This window comes from Balaenoptera acutorostrata, chromosome 8 (genome assembly GCF_949987535.1).
Source record: "Balaenoptera acutorostrata chromosome 8, mBalAcu1.1, whole genome shotgun sequence".
NCBI classification, from domain to species: Eukaryota; Metazoa; Chordata; class Mammalia; order Artiodactyla; family Balaenopteridae; genus Balaenoptera; species Balaenoptera acutorostrata.
The window spans coordinates 56,132,427-56,152,121 of NC_080071.1; the positions used below are offsets into that span (position 1 = coordinate 56,132,427).

Below are 19,695 nucleotides of genomic sequence, written 5' to 3' on the forward strand. Positions count from 1 at the left end.
TTAGGGCGACTCAATATATTTGTTCTCAAGTTTTCTCTCCTTAGGAGAAAAGCCATTAAAGGTTCTCTAATACGGGAGAACTATATATTGAAATATGTGATTTATCTCTGAGGGAATTCTATTTTTTTCCAGCTTCACTGAGATATAATTGACAAAAATTTAGATATTTGAAATATACAATGAGATGATTTGATATAGATATACATTGTGAAAAGATTCTCCCATCAAGTTAATTAACACATCTATCACCTCACATATTTACCTTTTTTTTTTTTTTGTATTCCACATGTAAGTGATACCCTGTGGTATTTGTCTTTCTCTGTCTGGTTTATTGCACTTAGCATAATGTCTTCCAGGTTCATCCATGTTATTGCAAATGACAGGATTTCCTTCTTTTTTAAGGCTGAATAAGATTCCAATGTACGTATATACCATGTTTTCTTTATCCATCCACCCATGCATGGATACTAAGTTTATTTCTACACCTTGGCTACTGTAAATAATGCTGCTATGAACATGGGAGTGCAGAGATCTCTTCAAGACAATGATTTCTTTTCCTCTGGATATATACCCAGAAATGGAATTGCTGGATCATATGATAGGTCTATTTTTAATTTTTTGAGGAACCTCCATACTGTTTTCCATAGCAGCTGCACCTGCTTACATTCCCTCCAACAGTATAGAAGGGTTGGTTCCCCGTTCTCCACATCCTCGCCAGCATTTGTTACCTCTGGTCTTTTTGATAATAGCCATTCTAACAGGTGTGAGGTGATATCTCATTGAGGTTTTGATTTTCATTTCCCTGATTAGTAATGCTGACCATCTTTTCATGTACCTGTTGGTCATTTGTATGTCTTCTTTGAGGGAATTCTAGTTTCTAAGGTACAAAGAACAAAATCGCAATTCCTTGAAAAAGCTACTGTTATAATTAAACATATTCAACGGTGAGTAAAATTAAGTCTCTAAAATTACCATTAACAATGGTTTTACTTTTACAAAGAGTGCAAGCCTTATTGGTCCCCCTTCTAACTTATTTTTTTCTAAATGTATAATTTAATAAGTTTTTTTAAAATTTTAAAAATTGTGGTAAAATACACATAACAAAATTTACCATCTTAATTTTTTAGCCCATTTCTAGGATTTGTACAATTGTTACCACAGATCAGATTCAGATTCAGAGAGTTCCTGACAAAAGAAGGGTAATATAGCCATTATTAAAAGGCTGTGGACCCACTGTGATAAAATCCAAGAAGGAATATTGTAGGAATATGAAATATATGAAGTAAATTCTTGTGGGCATGTATCCACGTAGATAAATCTCAAACACATAACGTTGAACAAGAAAAAGCAAGTTACAGAGGATATAAACAGCTTGCTTGGTTAATGTATTTAAAGATACACAACACCATCTATTGTTTTGGCATCTGCGTACACACATGCACACACAGAGATTTAAAGGTATAAATAAAATTAGAGTATATAAAGACAAGGATGGGAAGGGTATTTAAACTTCAGGACAGTGGTTCCCCCTGGGGAGAGAGACATGGAGGGAGATGATGGGTCAGGAAGCCTAAAAGAGGCTTCATCTCTGTTCATGTGATCCTAGTTGATGCCAGATGAGGGTGATTCAATGGGAACAAAGCCATGTCCCAGCTCTCATGGAGAAGACATGCTAGACGTGCTAGGAGGGAGACAGACAGAAGACAGAAAAATGCACTGTATATGTCAGGCGGTGGAAGTGCTAGCAAGAGAGGTTAGAGGCTGATGGAGGGAGCCTCTTTTACAAAGGAAGTTCTGGGACGGTGTCTCAGATAAGGTGGTGCTAATGCAAAGACATGAATGACACAAGGAGCATGTGTTTATATGAGGAAATCTCTACAGCTATAAAATTTCATTTTGTTTTTTTAAGTAAATATGGCAAAATGTTAACATTTGTTCCATTTCAGTAGTGGGCTCATGGTTGTTTTCTGAATGTTTGAAATTTTTCATAATAAAAGAAACAAGAAGATTAAAAAAAAAAAAAGCCCACTACTGTCAATTCTTGAAAGATTACAAGGAAGGATGTCAGACATCTCCAGATCCTTTCCAAATGGAGTGTCTTGAGCCTGTGACTGCAGATCCTGTTTCCTTAGGGATCCTACACACATCGGGGTCCCCTGAGAACAGTAATAACCCCAGTACTGGACAATGCTGCCTGGCCTTTAGGTTATACATGCTTGCTTGCATACCCATCCACCCCCCCGCCCACTAATTGATCTATCTATCCATCCATCCATCCATCTTTGCCTCCCAAATAAAACAAAGGCTTGTTCAAACACAGAGTGTTCCCTGTTTGAAAGGGAGAGGGCAGATGATAAAGAGACAATCCAGCACATCTGTTTTAAATAGCGGGAAAGGCATATACACAAAGTAAGTAGGGACACAAGATGTAAAGCAACATGAAGCATTGATGACAAAAGACAGGACCTCTAAGAGCTGGAGGGGAAAACACACAGTGTCTGTACTGGTGAGCTAAGAGAGCTGCCATTTACAACATGCTCCAGTGTCACCCTTCTCTTTCCCTCCTCCCAAATAGAGGGATATGGTATTTTAGTGATGTTATGTTCCCACATGCACAGCAAAGCGGGAAGCGGGGAGGGAATCACAGCTACATGGATCTCTCAAACTCATTTTTGGAAATAACATAAACTAACTAAGAAAATGTGAGAAAGCATATGGGGTGTCAGCTCTAGTGCTACACCTCTAGCAGGTATTTAATAAATATTTGGTGAATGGATGAATGTATATGTGGTTGCCTCACAGTCATATTACATAAATAATGTAGTTTCTTGGACTCAGAGTATTTCTCAGGTCACAAAAGTCTTTCAAAGGTCATGGCAAAGACTGTTGGTTTGCCCCAACATCTCTCTTTCTTTCATAAAAAACAATTATTTTTAGCCGAGTACATGAACATATGATGAGGTTCTAGATAATACATAAGCAATCGTTTCCTTAGTGGAAGTGTCCTTGGGGTGGGGTGGGGGTGGAATCCCCTTCCTCCACCTTCCTGCTATCTGGAATTTGGATGTGATGGCTGGAGCTCAAGTGGACATTTTGGACAATGAGATGGAAGCCACCTACCAAGGACGGCAGCACAAAAGGAGACAAAGACTAGCTCCTACCATCATTGAGTACAGGCAAACCTTGTTTTATTGTGCTTTGCTTTATTGCATTTTTCAGATACTGAGTTTTTTTTGTTTTTTGTTTTTTTTTACAAATTGAAGGTTTGTGGCAACTTTGAGTTGAGCAGGTCTATTGGTGCCATTTTTCCCGCAGCATTTGCCCACTTCATGTCTCTGTGTCACATTTTGGCAATTCTTGCAATATTTTGAAGTTTGCCATTATTATTATATTTGTAACGGTGATCTTTGATCAGTGATCTTTGATGTTACTACTGCAAAAAGATTATGACTCGCTGAAGGCTCAGATGATGGTTAAGCACTTTTTAGCAATAAAGTATTTTTTATTAAGGTATGCACATTGCTTTTTAGATGTAATGCTATTGCACACTTAATAGACTACATTATAATGTAAACATAACTTTTATATGCACTGGGAAACCAAAAAATTTATGTGATTTGCTTTATTGTGATACTTGCTTTATTGCAGTGATCTGAAACCAAACCCGCAGTACCTCTGAGGTATGCCTGTACCACGCTAGTCTTGGGACAGTCTATCTCTGTACTTGCACATAGGAAATAAATAAACTTCTATTTTATTCAAAACCACCATATTTTAGTGAAATAAGCTTTTATTTTACTACAAGCTACCATTTTACTATTATCCATTTTCTCTCTAATGCAGCCAAATATAATCCTAACAGATATACACATAGCATCTCTCCAACCAAAACCTTATACAAAGTTTGTTATCATACTCATTTTATAGACAGGGAACTGAGCCCAGAGTAGATTAATTGACTCAAAAACACACAGAACCCAAGGCTTCTGCCTCTGAGCTAAACTTAGTACTCTTTTCCCTACACCACAGTTGCATTTTGGTGTGAATGATAGGGATTATGTACCAACAAATAAAGTATATCAAGCGGGGACATATAAGGGTTGGTTGTGAAGGTGTTACATCAAAAATTCTGATCAGGTGCATGTTGGAGAAGGAAAGCCAGGAAGGAGTTTAGGAAGGGGCTGAAGGAGAAGGAGAATGTGGCCTGTGTTACACTCAGGGTGACTTCAGAAAGTACATAGCAAGAAACCCACAGCTGCCCTAGACTGACTGCCAGGAACATCTCTTTAAGCAGAAAGGTGGCAACTGACTTGACTACAACCAGCTATGCAACCTCCTGGGGAAAAAATCCCACCCAGCCCCGCAGGCTTCTACCCTAATTAAATAAAACATACATTTAAGCTCTTTGCATTTCTTTTCTTTTCAAGTCAGTTGCAATGATAATACATCTATAAAACTACAAATGGAAAGTCCTCTGGCCGTCATAATTATATAGTTATTTAACATTTGAAACCAAAAGCAATATTTCCTTGGTAAAAATCACAGCTGACACAACTAATTGATCTAAAATATATGTTATGTCCTTTTAATTTGCGCATATCTCTTAAGAATGATCTGGGCATGTGGTTCTCTCTGCCCAATTCATTTTAAATATGAGTTAGCTCTTTTCAACAAAGCTTTAAACGTTCTTTTTTCTGATTATGAGTATATTGTCATTATAAAAGAAATTAGAAAATAAGGAAGCCCAAAAAGCACCTGGAAACTTTCACTTGATTTTTACCCTAATTGAAACTAGCAATCAAAAATTATTTTTCCATAATTTATGATATGACATGTGGTTCATAAACCTAAGTAAAAAGACATGAAATTATATGATATTGCCCTCTAGAATCTCATTCATACACATTTCCAGTCTTAAATGCCAATGAATGGGGTCCCCCCTGAAATTCCTCCAAAGAAGGAAGCATGATGGTAGAAGAAAAGGACTCTACTGAGATGCCAACATCTCCCACCACCACGAGAAAGGCCCCTGTCACGTAATAAAAGGCGGGAGCACCTCTCTGCTTATCACTATGGGTAGTAAGTACCACACCACTGAAGTATGCGCTGTACTTATTCAAACAAATATAACAAGTGCATTTTAGCAGTCATATCCTTATACTAAATATGAACAACTTTGGAACCTGGTTTGTTGGCTTTCTTGTGCATGTGGCTTCTTGATATAAATGTATTAGTCTTTATCATTTATCAACACAATACTTGGTCAGTGTAAAAAATCTTAATAACACACAAAGGAATAAAGAAAACAGCGGAAATCCTACTACCCAGATTCAACCATAATTAACCTTTTGGACCTCTTCTTAAACTTATATGCACACATGACATATGCTGTTTAGCAACTGGCTGTTTCACTCAAAAATATATCTTGAGGGACTTCCCTGGTGGCGCAGTGGTTAAGAATCCGCCTGCCAACGCAGGGGACACGGGTTCATCCCTGGTCCAGGAAGATCCCACATGCCGCGGAGCAACTAAGCCCGTGCGCCACAACTACTGAGCCTGTGCTCTAGAGCCCGCGAGCCACAACTACTGAGCCTGCGTGCCACAACTACTGAAGCCCACACACCTAGAGCCCGTGCTCCACAACAAGAGAAGCCACTGCAATGAGAAGCCTGCGCACCGCAAAGAAGAGTAACCCCCACTCGCTGCAATTAGAGAAAAGCCCGTGTACAGCAACGAAGACCCAATGCAGCCAAAAAAAAAAAAAAAATAGACCTTGAAGATCTTATCCACCAATAAATATATGTAATTGGTAAAAATTGATACAAATCACCCTTTTAGAAGATGGTATGATATTACCACATATGGATATACTGTAACATATTTCAGAAATAAACTACTGGTAATTTCTAATCTCCTGTTATTATAAACCACAGAACAACAAGCATTTTTTGTATATATAGTTGTCCAGTGATTTCCCTTAGGGTAAATTCCCCAGCGTGGTACTGCTCTGTCAAAGGATATACTCTGTTGAATGTTGATACAGATGTCAAACTGCCCTCCAAAGGCTAGTACAAATCACACTTTCCCCAAAAAGGCATCAAAGTGTCCCTTTGTCTACACCCTCCTTGAGATCTTATTTTCATCTTTGCTGATTTGACAAGTAAATAATGGCACCGTATGGCTGTCATATGAATTCTTAGATCTCAGGTGAAATTGAGACTGGACACCCTTTCATATACGTGTTGGCTATCTACAGTTTCTTTGGTGAGTGGCCTCTGCATATTCTTTGCCCATTTCTCTATTTGGGTGTTTATCTTTTCCTAAATAATTTGCAAGAGTTCTTTATATATATGAGGAACATTAACACTTTCCACATATAGTGTACATACCTTTAGTTTATCTTTTAACCTTGTTTACAGAGATTTAATATACAGAAGTTTACAGTTTTTATATATTCAAAGGTATCTTTTCCATTATGATGTTTATCTTTGCTATTATGCTTAGAAAGTCCTCCCTCACGCCAGGATTAAAAAAGTATTTCCCCTCTTTCCCTGTCGCCGCCGCGGAGCCGCGCGGAGGCGGAGGCGGAGGCGGACGCGTGGGTGCACTCAAGATTCGGCTCCACCCGTAACCCACCGCCATGGCCGAGGAAGGCATTGCTGCTGGAGGTGTAATGGTCGTTAATATTGCTCTGCAAGAGGTGCTGAAGACCGCCCTCATCCACGATGGCCTAGCACGTGGAATTCGCGAAGCTGCCAAAGCCTTAGACAAGCACCAAGCCCATCTCTGTGTGCTTGCATCCAACTGTGATGAGCCTATGTATGTCAATTTGGTGGAGGCCCTTTGTGCTGAGCACCAGATCAACCTGATTAAGGTTGATGACAACAAGAAACTAGGGGAACGGGTAGGCCTCTGTAAGACTGACAGGGAAAACCCTGTAAAGTGGTTGGCTGCAGCTGTGTGGTGGTCAAGGACTATGGCAGAGTCTCAGGCCAAGGATGTCATCGAGGAGTACTTCAAATGCAAGAAATGATCAAATAAAAAAACTGGGCTCTGGGCTTCCCTGGTGGCGCACTGGTTGAGAATCCGCCTGCCAATGCAGGGGACACGGGTTCGAGCCCTGGTCTGGGAAGATCCCACATGCCGCGGAGCAACTTGGCCCGTGAGCCACAATTACTGAGCCTGCGTGGCTGGAGCCTGTGCTCCGCAACAGGAGAGGCCACGATAGTGAGAGGCCCGCGCACCGCAATGAAGAGTGGCCCCCGCTTGCCACAACTAGAGAAAGCCCTCGCACAGAAACGAAGACCCAACACAGCCAAAAAATAAACTAATTAATTAATTTAAAAAAAACTGGGCTCTTGTTCCTCAAAAAAAAAAAGTATTTCCCCCCTTGTATTCCATTACTTTCATCTTTTTATTTTCTACCTCTAGAATTTATCTTGGTATAAGGAATTAGGGAAGGATTCAGCTTTTTACCAGCCAGTTGTCTCAACACCATTTATTAAATAATCCATTTCATTCTAGTAGTATCAAATGCTTCCTTTATTTTATACCAAATGACCATATACACTTGAGTCTAATTCTGGACTCACTATATCTGTTTCACTGATTTGACTGTCTATTCCTATGTCAGTAACACATTGTTTTAATTTCTATACTTTTGTAATTTGTTTTACTATATTTGGTGAAATTCTCTCCTCACCGATTTTCTTTTTCAAGAGTTTCCTCATATATTTATTCCTCTGGATAAAGTTTAGAATGATCTTGTCAAGTTTCCCCAATCCAAGTCTTACCACCCAAATCAAATGCACTGAATTTATACATTAATTTCTAACAAGTGAGTCTTCTTTCCATCTGAGAATGATGTAGCTCATTTATTCACATTTTCATCCTTCCCCCAAACTTAACAGCTAACATGGAAAACCATAACCCTTTATCCTAGAGATGTTCACATTTTCAAGCTATTTACAAAGTACATCTTTTAATTCAAGACTTTTTTGTGCTGTAAAAATGTCTAGCAACTGTAAAATAATACTAATGCCATTATACTTGGAATTCTTCCATAGCTCCAAAATATCCATCTCTACTATCTGGAGGGTGCATGTCAAATACCCTTATAAGATTTCTCTTTCATGGAGGATGGCTTTCTGGCCTCCAAGGCCAGTGCTGGAGAAATGGGGCCTCAGCTGCTCAGCGCCCCGGAGGGCAATGAGGAATGATGCTAACCAGACCTGCCTTCACACATCGTAAATGCCCTGAAGCCACATCGCTGCAGCTTGCTCAGAGCCGTCTGGAGTTCATGAATCATTCTCTACAGGACATAGGTCATGGCTTCCAAACCACAGCCCCACATCCTGGGCAGTGGTCCAACAAGGAGCAGGGTGACAGTATTGCCTGGCATACGCTGAGAGATGGGCACCTACCCTCAAGACAAAAAGCACCCCTCCCAGAGCTGTGAAGGGGCTGCCAGCCTACCCATGGGCCAGGGAGCCAGAAGTGCTGTCCATGCTTGCAGAACACGGGTCCCTGCTCTCCCCAGAACCCCGGACCCTCTGCTTCAGGACCATGCTTTAGATTTCCAGATGCAGGTGGCCAGAGAAACCTTAACTGTTAAATATTTGCCGATCTCATCCACAGTTAGCAAAACGGTGGCCGGCAAGCTGGATTTGGCCCACAGATGTGTTTTCTTTGGCCTGAATGATGTTGGATCATTTTTTTGGAACCAACATTTAACAATTTAGAGACTTCCTGTATTTTCTCTTAAAAACTTAAGTCTGGGCCACGCTGCGCCTGCATTCTTGTGCAGGAACATTCAGTGAGAGTTGAGAGGGTCATCACCCCCAGTGACAGTGTGCTTCTGTATTTATGGAACTTTGCTTTGGGGGTTGTCCCCCTACCCTTGCTTGCAGCCTCCTTGCTCCCAGCAGTTTCTGATTTAGGTCTAATTTAGAGGGTGTACAGGTCTCTAAGCTAACAAAACACCTCAAGTCTTTATCCCCCATATCAAATTCCTCATTAAAAAAGAAAATATCAAGTAAGATATATGTAGGTGAGGGAAAATACACAAAAATCTAGAAGTTTAAAAGCCTGTGCTCTACAGTTTGTATTTCTCATGTTCTCATGACATGATAGAATGAAGCTGAGAAAAGTTTAGAGAGGACATTAAATTTATCACTCAAAGTTCTTTAGGTAGAGTCAGATTGCAGCCTTCTGGATGGATTCAAAAAATATATTCTATTTTTAAAAGAAATAATGCAAATTTCCAGTTATAAAATAAATAAGTCATGTGGATGTAATGTACAGCATGGTAACCATAGTTAATAATACTGTATTGCACATTTGAAAGTTGCTAAGAAAGTAGATCTTAAAAGTTCTAATCATAAAAAAATTTTTTTTGTAACTATGTATGGTGTATTTTTTGTACGTATAGTAACACACACATGAGAACAAATTATAAATTTACTATTGATAATTTGTCTTATTTATTGAAAAAAATCCCCTCATCATACAATGTTGATACAGTTTCTTTTTTCTCACTTGGATCTTGAGACTAGCAGGCCACCATCCCCTGAATTACTGTCCGTTGTCAAGAACCACAGCTTTAATGCTTTTCTTCCCTTTTTTCACTTTAAGTACTTTGCTAACATAAGCTTAGCTTTCATCTCAAGATTTATTCTAGTAGATGCACACATCATCCCTTCCTACCCTGGAATTGAAGAGAGTAAGCAAAATGCACCAATATACTTGGGCCAGATCCTATTATGGCAAATAATAAACATTAACTGCTTGGAAAAATCTTTTTTTTTTTTGTATAAAATAGATGCATTAAAATAATCAACACAGGGACAACCCAACTGTGAAAAGGCATTTCTGATAAACTATTGGGACAAAATAAAATTGAATATGCACTGGATATTAGGTGATACTGAGGAATTATTGCGAATTTTATTTAGTATGACAATGATTTTGTGTGTGTGTATATGTGTGTGTGTGTTCATTATCTGTTAGTGATACTTTAAAAATGAAATAAACTCCATGGGTTTGCTATCGCGTGGGACTTACAAATCTTAGAATTGTAGTTTTTCACAGTTTTAAGAGACTGTAAACATCACCTAGTCCAGGCATGGGAAGAAGATTTCAATTTATAGGCCAATTCCAATTTAATAATGCTGTCCTGAGAAGGAATTTAGGCCTTTAAGACTAAGAGGGGAAAAAGAGGTCATGAACCATTAGCAATGCCAGCCAAGGGCACAAGACAGGAGAGTGGGGCAATGTGTGTTACTACTACTAGCTACCTTTAGAATCTCTAGTCTAGTGGTCTTTCAGGGAACTTAATACTTGTCAACTCATTACTTCTTTAGACAGTTCTATGAAGTTATTTCTTATATTTTGACCTGAAATCTTATTTTCTGCAGCTGACAACCACGAGACATATAAGAAGAGCTCCACTTTAACTTGACAGTGCTTGAACTATTTCAGACAGTTCTCCTGTCCTTCCCAAGTCTAAAACATCACCAGTTTCTTCAGCCACTCCTCACTGGGCATGGTTCCTTCCCTGTCTTCACCACTCGCTATTGACAGGCACCAATTTGTCTCTGTCCTTGTTTCAGTGCGGTGCGTGGTAAAATGGTCTATTGATGTCATGTTGTCAGGACATAATCCCCAAAATGCCTTTACTGAGTTCAAATTTTGGCTTTCAGACTCTCTGCATTCATTTAGACTTCACATGCTCCACCTCAATTTAGTTAGTCTGATGGAGGCTTCTAAATCTTTCTATTATCAGCTACAGCTGGGTCAACTTCAATGGCTTTCTCAGAACATATAACTGTCTTCCCACCTTTCCAGCCCCTGGCATGCCACCGGCCAGAGAAACCACAAAAAAGACTCAAGAGTACCCTTCCTGATCCTTCAGTGGCTCCTCAAATCCATCTACAGATTTTCAATCTTATGAAGAGAACTTTCAATATTACAACTGAGAACTGAGGGCCACTAACTAAGCCAGAATTATTTGGCAACTTGTCCTCATTGGCAGAAATGAAAAATAGGCAACCACAAACTGGCTCAACATAAGTAATAAAGCAGGCTTAGTCATTCACTCAGCAAGTGTTGCAAGGACTGGACTGAGCCACTGAGCAAATGAGAATGAATGACACAGCAATCATGTCATCAAACACATAGTTTCTCAAAAGTAAAACACAGACATAAATAACTCAAGTAAAGTGATCAGTGAGGTGCAAAGAGCTATGGGAGTTGGGAGGTGGCACAGAAGGCAGCAGAAAGGAAGTTGAGAATCAGGCCAACTTACCAGAGGAAGTAGGAGGCCTGGAAGGAGAGGTGGGATCGGAACAGTGGAGAAGTGAGAAAATAATAAAATACCAGTGGGTTGAGTAATTTGGTTTGGTTGATGCATAGGGTCCATGAATACTACTACTGGGAAGTAAAGTTTGGAAAAACACAGAGAGGCAAAGCTGGATGAGACTCTTCCTCTATCAGGATCAGCTAATCAAAGGGTATTTATACCAAAGAACAGGCAACCCATCAAAAGATACAGAAAGGTGGGGAAGAAAAAAGAAGGCAAAAAAGTCAGAACCTAGGGCAGAAAGGAAGAATCGAGTGAATAAATAGGGGTAAAGAGGGAAAAGCAAAAGGTGAGAAGGGAAGACAAATACTGTCTTCCCACTAACAAGAGGCTCCACGATTTATTTCCCTTCCTTGACACTGAAATGTACTGGAGCAGCCTCTCTTCTATCCTAAAATGAAACTCTAGGCTTAGATTTCTAATCCTTATTTATCTTCCACCTCCCTATGCCCTTTATTAACAACCACTTCCCCTACACTGCCTAATCCACCTCCCACAAACAGTCCCTGTGACTGATCCCTACGGAGTGCTGGCAAAGGAAAATCATGAGATGAAGAGGACAGCTCAGTGTCTCCAACACACCTGATAACAGAGTAGGGGAGCAAATGATCTTTACGCTCACCTGAGAGAAGGGAACGGGAGACATGAAGAGGGAGTCTTAAGAGGTGAGAGTGGTGGAAAGGGGCTGTGGACCCAGAAAAGCCACACGATCAACATAAGGAACTCAGGCCCCCCTTGTGTGTGTTCATTCACTCATTCAACCACTCATTCATTCATTTATTCCTCTCCTTCCCTTTATTCCACCCTTTTCTGCTGCCACACATCCAACAGGCTACAAATACAAATCAACTTCCTCAGTAGTCTCATTAGCCCCTCATGATTAGGCCCCTACATAGTGTCCTGGATTTTCCCTCAGAAATACACCAAGGTGTGATTTCTCATTTGTTGCCTTCTCTGCCATGATGTAAGCTCACAAGGGAAAGAGCTATCTTCTCACTGCTGTATCCCTAGCACCTAACACAGGGTCCGAACTCAGTAAATAACTGTCGAATGAACAAGACACTGTACAGACAAGTAAGAGGTATTCCCTAGAATTATCTAAGGCCAAAAACTGGTGTGGCCAAAATTGCTAATTGTTCACCCAAGTCCCTGTTCTCTGACTCTTTGGGGCCACAGCTACACTAATTTCCCAACCTCCCTTGTAGGTAAGTTTGGCACGTGACTGAGTTCTGGGCAGTGGGACGTGGGTGGAAGTGATTAAGTCACTGCCAAGCGGACCCATAAAAATCCTCCCGTGCTTTGCCTCCACACTCTTTTTTCCCTTCTGGTTGGACTAGAGACAAACCCCTTGAGTGACCTTAGAAGCTACATGTTGATACCTGGGACTCTATGTGGAAAAGAGCCACCCCCTCTAATCTGTTCATAAGAGAATCAACCTTCTCCTATGTTTGAGCCATCAGACACTTAGGAATCTACGTGTTCAGGAGTAAACCTCTCTAATTCAGTCACACAGTTAGGTGACAACTCAAGTTAAGCTCCCCTAATCTTTACCAGCCAGCGGCCGTTTGTCACTTTCCTAAGGAGAAATAAAGGCCATTCAGAGGACAGTACAATCTTTCTTGGGATGTGTGACTGAACAAAAGTCCTGTTTGCTCATGATCATCAGGAAAAGCCACAAAACAGGCTGGGCAAATTATGGTGATGTCAGAACAATAGATGATCACCTTCCTTGCCTCGCCTCCTCTCAGAAGTACAGGGCCCCGCCGGCCCTGCACAAGGGCCCAACTGCCTTCTCAAGTAGTCTGGCCCTGTCCTCATCTGTGCTTACCTTGCAAAAATGTCACAGCACATTGCTCCGTTGTTTTCAGTGCCAACTGGCGAGAAGCGGCCCAAAGCTTTTTCAAAAAGCCACAGCAACCTACACTGCCACAGAACAATGGCTGCACCAATGACTCGCCTTCTGAATAAAGCATTCAGCCGACCGGATAGAGATGCAACCTCAGACAGAATTCATTTCCCTGTGGCAAAGCTCTTCTTACCCTGACGTGTCTGACTCTGTTGTGCCTACCGAACACTAGAGACTTCAAAGAAAACTCCTCTCCCCGATGGACTGGAGCATTTAAGTAATTGAGTTACATTAAGAAAATTAGTAGCATGTACTGTACATAATTGCCTGTTTAATCTAGGTCTAGAAAACTATTAACAGGGTAAATGATTGACTAACTCTTTTCACCTTTCTTCATTGCAGGTTTCTTTATTTCAAGAACTTCCAGATCCAGTGGTTCTTAATCTTTGGGGGGGTCATAGACCCGTTTAAGAATTTGATGAAATGCCTTGACCCTTTCACAGAAAAAAATATGTCCACAAGTGCACACACATATTACATACAATTTCAGGGTGCACACAGAATGCCAAGTCCATCCACTGATCCCAGGTTCATGGACCCTCCAGAGCAGAGGGCAGCAAAATTTCCCTCTAAAGGGCCAGAGAGTGAATATTTTTGGCTTTTCAGGTCACATACTGTCTCTGTCACAGCGACTCAACTTTGCTGCTGCAATATGAAAGCTGCGCTGCCCGTATTCCAACCAGACTTTACTTGTAGATATCAGAATTTGAATTTCATCGAGTTTTCCTGTGTCACAAAATATTCTTTTTTCATTCTTTTTTCGGCTATTTAAAAAATAAAAAACCATTCTTAGTTGGTAGTCTGTACGAAAACAGGTGACAGAGCATAGTTTGTCAATCCCTGCTGTAGGGCAAGGGTTCTAGATGTACACATTTTCTGTCTCTATTTTCACTAACTTCTAATGGAAACTCCACGTTTCTTCGCATTATGAACGCGGGCAGCAAACCTCAGTAGTGTCAGCAGAAATCACATTCATACCACATTAGAGTGGTAGCAGGTAGCACAAAATATTCATCAGGCTCATCACTATTTTTAAATTATGGTCACTATTAGATCTCCTACTGTATCTTGCCGTTTAAATGTGCTGATAAACACATACATTATTATAGGAAAAATTTGATTTGATAACTGAATTTCAATATAATTGATTTCCATTCGAACCCTATATATTTTATTTAGTGCATCTAAAAACAGAATTCTGAGAAGCAGGACAGGGTTTTCACCAGACACCAAAGAGATCCATGGCACAGAAAAGGTTAAGAGGGTCTGAGCTGGCAAAGCCAGAGCATCTCCTACCAGAGCATTCACATCTTCCGTTTTGTAGATGAGCATCCGTATCTCCTCTGGATCACCGCTGAAGATTGCTTGGACCAATGGTGGCTGTAAACACAGGAGAATTTGAATTAGAACTATAATTAAATAATTGGATTGCATTCAGATGCAGATGGCTAGAAGATATGTTCCCCAAAAAGTTTATTCAACAATTATCAATTGGCAGACAAAGATGAATATGGCTCAGGCTCACCCTCACTCGAAGTCTAGTAGGGGGTGTATTTGCATAAAGAATTAACTATAATATGATTTGAAAGCCATGACAGACAGTCACATCTAAGTTGGGGCTATGAGCATAACATGAAAATCACCCCTAGTTGGAGATGTTCTTGAAAGGCCCTTAAATTACCTATCAAGGAAACTACCAAATCTATGCTTTTGTGCATAGAGTCCCCTGTCCTTCCGCCATCTCTCATTAGACAATGTTCCCTGGTCCCTTTAAACAATTCTGTTCCTAGAGGATGTTAATGGCCACGTTTCTGGCCTCCTGAACACTTCTTTGTCAATGTTTGGACAACCCTTTAAATCATTCCTGAATGCTTCCCATAGCTTTAGCCAACAAGCACTGAGTGTTTTAGAGGTGATTACTTCCCATCTACTTAAAGTAAGTGGTTATTCAACGCTAACATTACTGTTTGTCATCTGTAGTAGAATAAAAAATAAATAAATAAATAAAAATTTAAAAAAATAAAGTAAGTGGCACAATGGCGGGGTGGGGAGCAAGAAGGGAGGCATTACTGAGCAGGTATCGTTGAACTCACCTATATTAAACAAGACCCAACATATGGTAGAAGGATTTGTAAAGCTTGATGGAAACCCGGCCGAAAGAGAAACTGTCTCTGCTTGGGTGGTAGGGTGAGAAGAGTATCCAGAAAAGCCTCATAGAAGGCACCTTAATGAATGAGTTTGAGCGTGCAGACAGGGAAGGAAGGACATGTAGGCAGAGCGATCGTGGTGTGCAAAGGTGTGGGTATGCAAATCCATGTTACAAATGCTGCCATCAACCTGGTGACCAGGGTGTGGGGGGAAAAGAGGAAAAGGCATGGGCTCAGAGGTTGGTGTTGGGCTTGCCCACATGGTAAAGGATCCTGTTCAAAGCCAGTTCTGCCACTTGCCAGCTACATGTGGTGCCCACTTCCCATGTGTAATCTGGGGCCGAACATGATCTTCGCTGCCCAGCCCTTCAAACGGTTGGTATCAGGAACAAATGAGATAATATATGGGAAAACCCTCTGTAACTCTACAACCCTACACAAATAACAGATGTTTTCACTAAGAAATGTTTATGATGCCAATACAGGCTATTTGACTATTTTTTTTCAAACTTTAAAAACCTTGGCAATAACACACACACACACACACACACAAACACACACACATACTTACTTACAACTTTTGGAAATATTTCAGTCCTAGTAGGCAATAGGATGATGGCAGTTTCTCAAACTTGTCTGATGGTAAGAATCACCTGAGATGCTTGTTAAAACTGTATTCCCAGATCCCTTCCCTGGAGATTCTGGGGTGGGATCTGAGAACCTAGATTTTTAATAAACACCCACTTAGTTCTTGGGAACTGGAAAGCACTGGCCTAAGGTGATGAGGTTAGCATTATCTGCCTCAACCTCTCCCTGTGCAATCTATGTGAGACTCCAAGTCCTGATTTTCCCTACAAACTTTCTTTTCTCTTTTTTACCTTCCTGTTGCCTCTCTTACATGTTTTGATGGTGTTCCTTGTTATCTGGGGGGACCAATATAAGTATTGTCAGTAGGAATATAGTAAGATTCCCTGAGGAAACATTATATAAAAAATGTTAAATGGCAGATAAATAGTTCCATATGCCAGGAATTTGTCCACAGTTTTCCCTCTGCCATCGAAGTTTCCAGCGAGTGGACATTTGTATATCTTTTTTTGTCCCCAATATTCTCTTAATCCTACCTTCCTGCCAAGGTGTATGATTCAAAGATAGTTTCTCAAATTGCCAACAATTAAGTAGCAGGAAAGAAGTCTTGAAAAGAATGCAAGTTTGACTAGTTTGGTGTCAGCTGGCACTCTGCCCAAGACAAGGACTTCCTTCCCACACTTGCTGACTACCTGCTAACCACGTCTCCAAGCTATCTGCCCCATGGCAAGGACCATATTTCATGTAAAACAGGCAGTCACACAAAGTCAGGATTTCAACAAAAATATTGAATCTTGTGTATCTATTTCATAATTCTCTATCTGCTCTGCTTGTGGTCAAATGCCTGTGTATACTTTTCCGCCTTTTTGAACCTTAAGAGAAAGCAAATAACAAACCCCAATAACAATGGGATGACAAGCAGAGGCAGACAAGATTTTAGTGTTGAGTCAACAGTGGTCAATCAACAGTTGAGAAGTAAAGATTCTGAGACACAAACCCATCCCAGTTTAATGCACCACTAGTTAGTCACTTTAAGGAAACAGAGCTAGGTAAGCAAAGCCTCTCTTCACTCATGAGTCTAAGGAATGCGTGAAGATATTCAGTCCTCACACCCCTCAAGAAAGACAAGGGTTCCAAGCTATGGCTGGAATGTTCCCAAGGAGAGCCACGCTGTAATGCTGCCAGACAAAGATGCCAGCACAGTCCTTCTTCAGGGAGTGGTATGTGGAGCTTCCCAGCCCTGGTCTCTCAGACTGTTGGAAGGGTATCATCAGTGCAGAGAATTCCCAGCAGAGAATGGTATGCACACTTCCCCAATGCCTCCCAGCTTCCCTCAGCTAAAAGCTGCTTTGGGAAGCACTGTCAACGCCCAGAATTCCTAGCATCCATTGGGGAAGAAGCTGAGCCATTGCTGTAACTCTTCCAAAGCTGCAGTCACATACATACATGAATATACCCACATGTACATGCCTACATTTGCACATGTATGTACACATCTGTATCTACATTCATGTGTGTATACACAGAGATACATGCTGATTCACGCACGAATCCCTCATACTCCCTGTGGAATAGAAAACTGCTGGTTCCCCAAAGCCCGAAGTCTTGCTAAATGGACGTCTCCACCTCAGCCGGGCTGTGCGGCCACTGTGACATCACTGTCTTCACAATTGTTAATCCAGGCATTATCAGATTCCAAACCAGAACTTCACAGGTACATGCTTTGCTTGAACGGAAGCCGTGTGTTTGCATGGATGTAGTTCTTGAACTAAATTTCTGTAACTCTTGAGCCAATGGTATTTAAAAAAAAAAAAAAACCAGTACGGGTGTTTCTTTTTTTCTCCACACTCCCAAATAAAACATGCCCATAGAACACTTTGGCATTCCCTTTTGTTGGGATTTTAATCGGATCCTGCTCTTTTATTTCTCCCTAGGTAAACACTTGCCCTGAGAATAAATATTTTGAAAAATATTTCTAAATACTGTCGCTATTACATGATTTTAAGAAAGGGGGGGATATTCTAAATACAATATTCTTGCTCATAAGTACCAAGTACTTATATTCTGTTGACTATTAATTTGGCAATCACTGTATCTTTTTTTTTTTTTTTTAATTTATTTATGGCTGTGTTGGGTCTTCGCTTCTGCGCGAGGGCTCCCTCCAGTTGCAGCAAGCGGGGGCCACTCCTCATCGACTCTTCATCGTGGTGCGCAGGCCTCTCACCATCACGGCCTCTCCCGTTGTGGAGCACAGGCTCCAGGCGCGCAGGCTCAGCAATTGTGGCTCACGGGCCCAGTTGCTCCACGGCATGTGGGATCCTCCCAGACCAGGGCTCAAACCCGCGTCCCCTGCATCGGCAGGCAGACTCTCAACCACTGCGCCACCAGGGAAGCCCCACTGTATCTTTTACACCTTTTGCCTTGACCTTGAAAAGGCCTTACTTGCAAAAGAACAGAGTCCTAAGCCTTGGCATGTACAAAAATTTTTTAGAAGTTTCACACATTTCAACGCTAGCATATACAAAATAGGAGTGCTTTGTGTGCAAATTTGAATAAACACAAATTTATTACAAGGGTCAAAGTTCTGAAAAACAAATAGTGGCAGGAAAAAGAGATTCTGATGCGGTGAAACCATTGGTTATCATTCCCTAAAGAAACTTAAATTCTTAAGAAGAGATGTACAGTAATTTCAGCTTCAATTACTGGAATTTTTTTAGCATGTTTAGCAGCTGTACACTGGAAATGACTGCCATGTGCTGTGGATATTGGCACAGTCCCTCATGTAGATCGAGAAGGTAGAAGGATACTTCCTGGGCCTACTTGACCAATGGCCCAAGTGGGAGTCAACATTCAGATGGGACCAGTCCTTGTCTTTCAATATCACCAACTCCCAGCACTCTACCATCTTTGCCAGGAGTGTTAACAGCTGCCTTCTAGAGGTGACTGTCTGCCAGGCTGATGACGTTTGACCCCTCTAAGACAGAAGTGCAGAGCAGAAGCCGCTTGAATTTGGCAGCCACTATGAACGAAGTAGCCAACCTTGCTGACACTAGGAACTGAAAATTTATCAGCAAAAAGCCAATTTTGCTACCCACATCCCCTATCAGCCCACTCAATGCAATATTGTTCTGTTTTATTTTCAGTCTTTGAGAACAAACTAGGAAAATATCCAATTCCCCAAAATAAGATGCTAAATCAAATATGTACTGATAACAGCATTCTCAAACTTTGAAGTAGAGTTACAATTCCACTAGGGGGAGCAAGATGGTAATTTGTTACCTGGGAGATAAGAGTAAATGTTCAGGTTGCGTAATAAGGTAGCTAGAGGATCCACTTTATTCAAGACACAAAAGAACTTAAGGGGCTTCCCTGGTGGCGCAGTGGTTGAGAATCTGCTTGCTAATGCAGGGGACATGGGTTCGAGCCCTGGTCTGGGAAGATCCCATGTGCAGCGGAGCAACTGGGCCCATGAGCCACAACCACTGAGCCTGCGCGTCTGGAGCCTGTGCTCCGCAACAACAGAGGCCGCGATAATGAGAGGCCCACGCACCGCGATGAAGAGTGGCCCCCGCTCGCCGCAACTAGAGAAAGCCCTCGCACAGAAATGAAGACCCAACACAGCCAAAAATAAATAAATTTATTAAAAAAAAAAAGAACTTAAGCTTCTGAGAGAGCACTTAGTAATAAGTAAACACAAA

At 41.1% G+C, this 19,695-nt stretch overlaps 1 protein-coding gene and 1 pseudogene across 3 annotated transcripts in view; one reads left to right on the forward strand and one right to left on the reverse strand.

Annotated features, from left to right (window-relative positions):
* The window catches only part of ANKRD44 (ankyrin repeat domain 44), a 326,656-nt gene that overhangs the window by 188,972 nt on the left and 117,989 nt on the right, over nucleotides 1-19,695 (reverse strand). For all 3 annotated transcript variants that reach the window (XM_057551441.1, XM_057551440.1, XM_057551439.1), the window contains exon 2: nucleotides 14,562-14,645. In XM_057551441.1, coding sequence (XP_057407424.1) covers nucleotides 14,562-14,645 — 84 coding nt within the window. The remainder of the gene's footprint in view (nucleotides 1-14,561; nucleotides 14,646-19,695) is intronic.
* Nucleotides 6,590-7,033, forward strand: LOC103013220 (40S ribosomal protein S12-like; annotated as a pseudogene).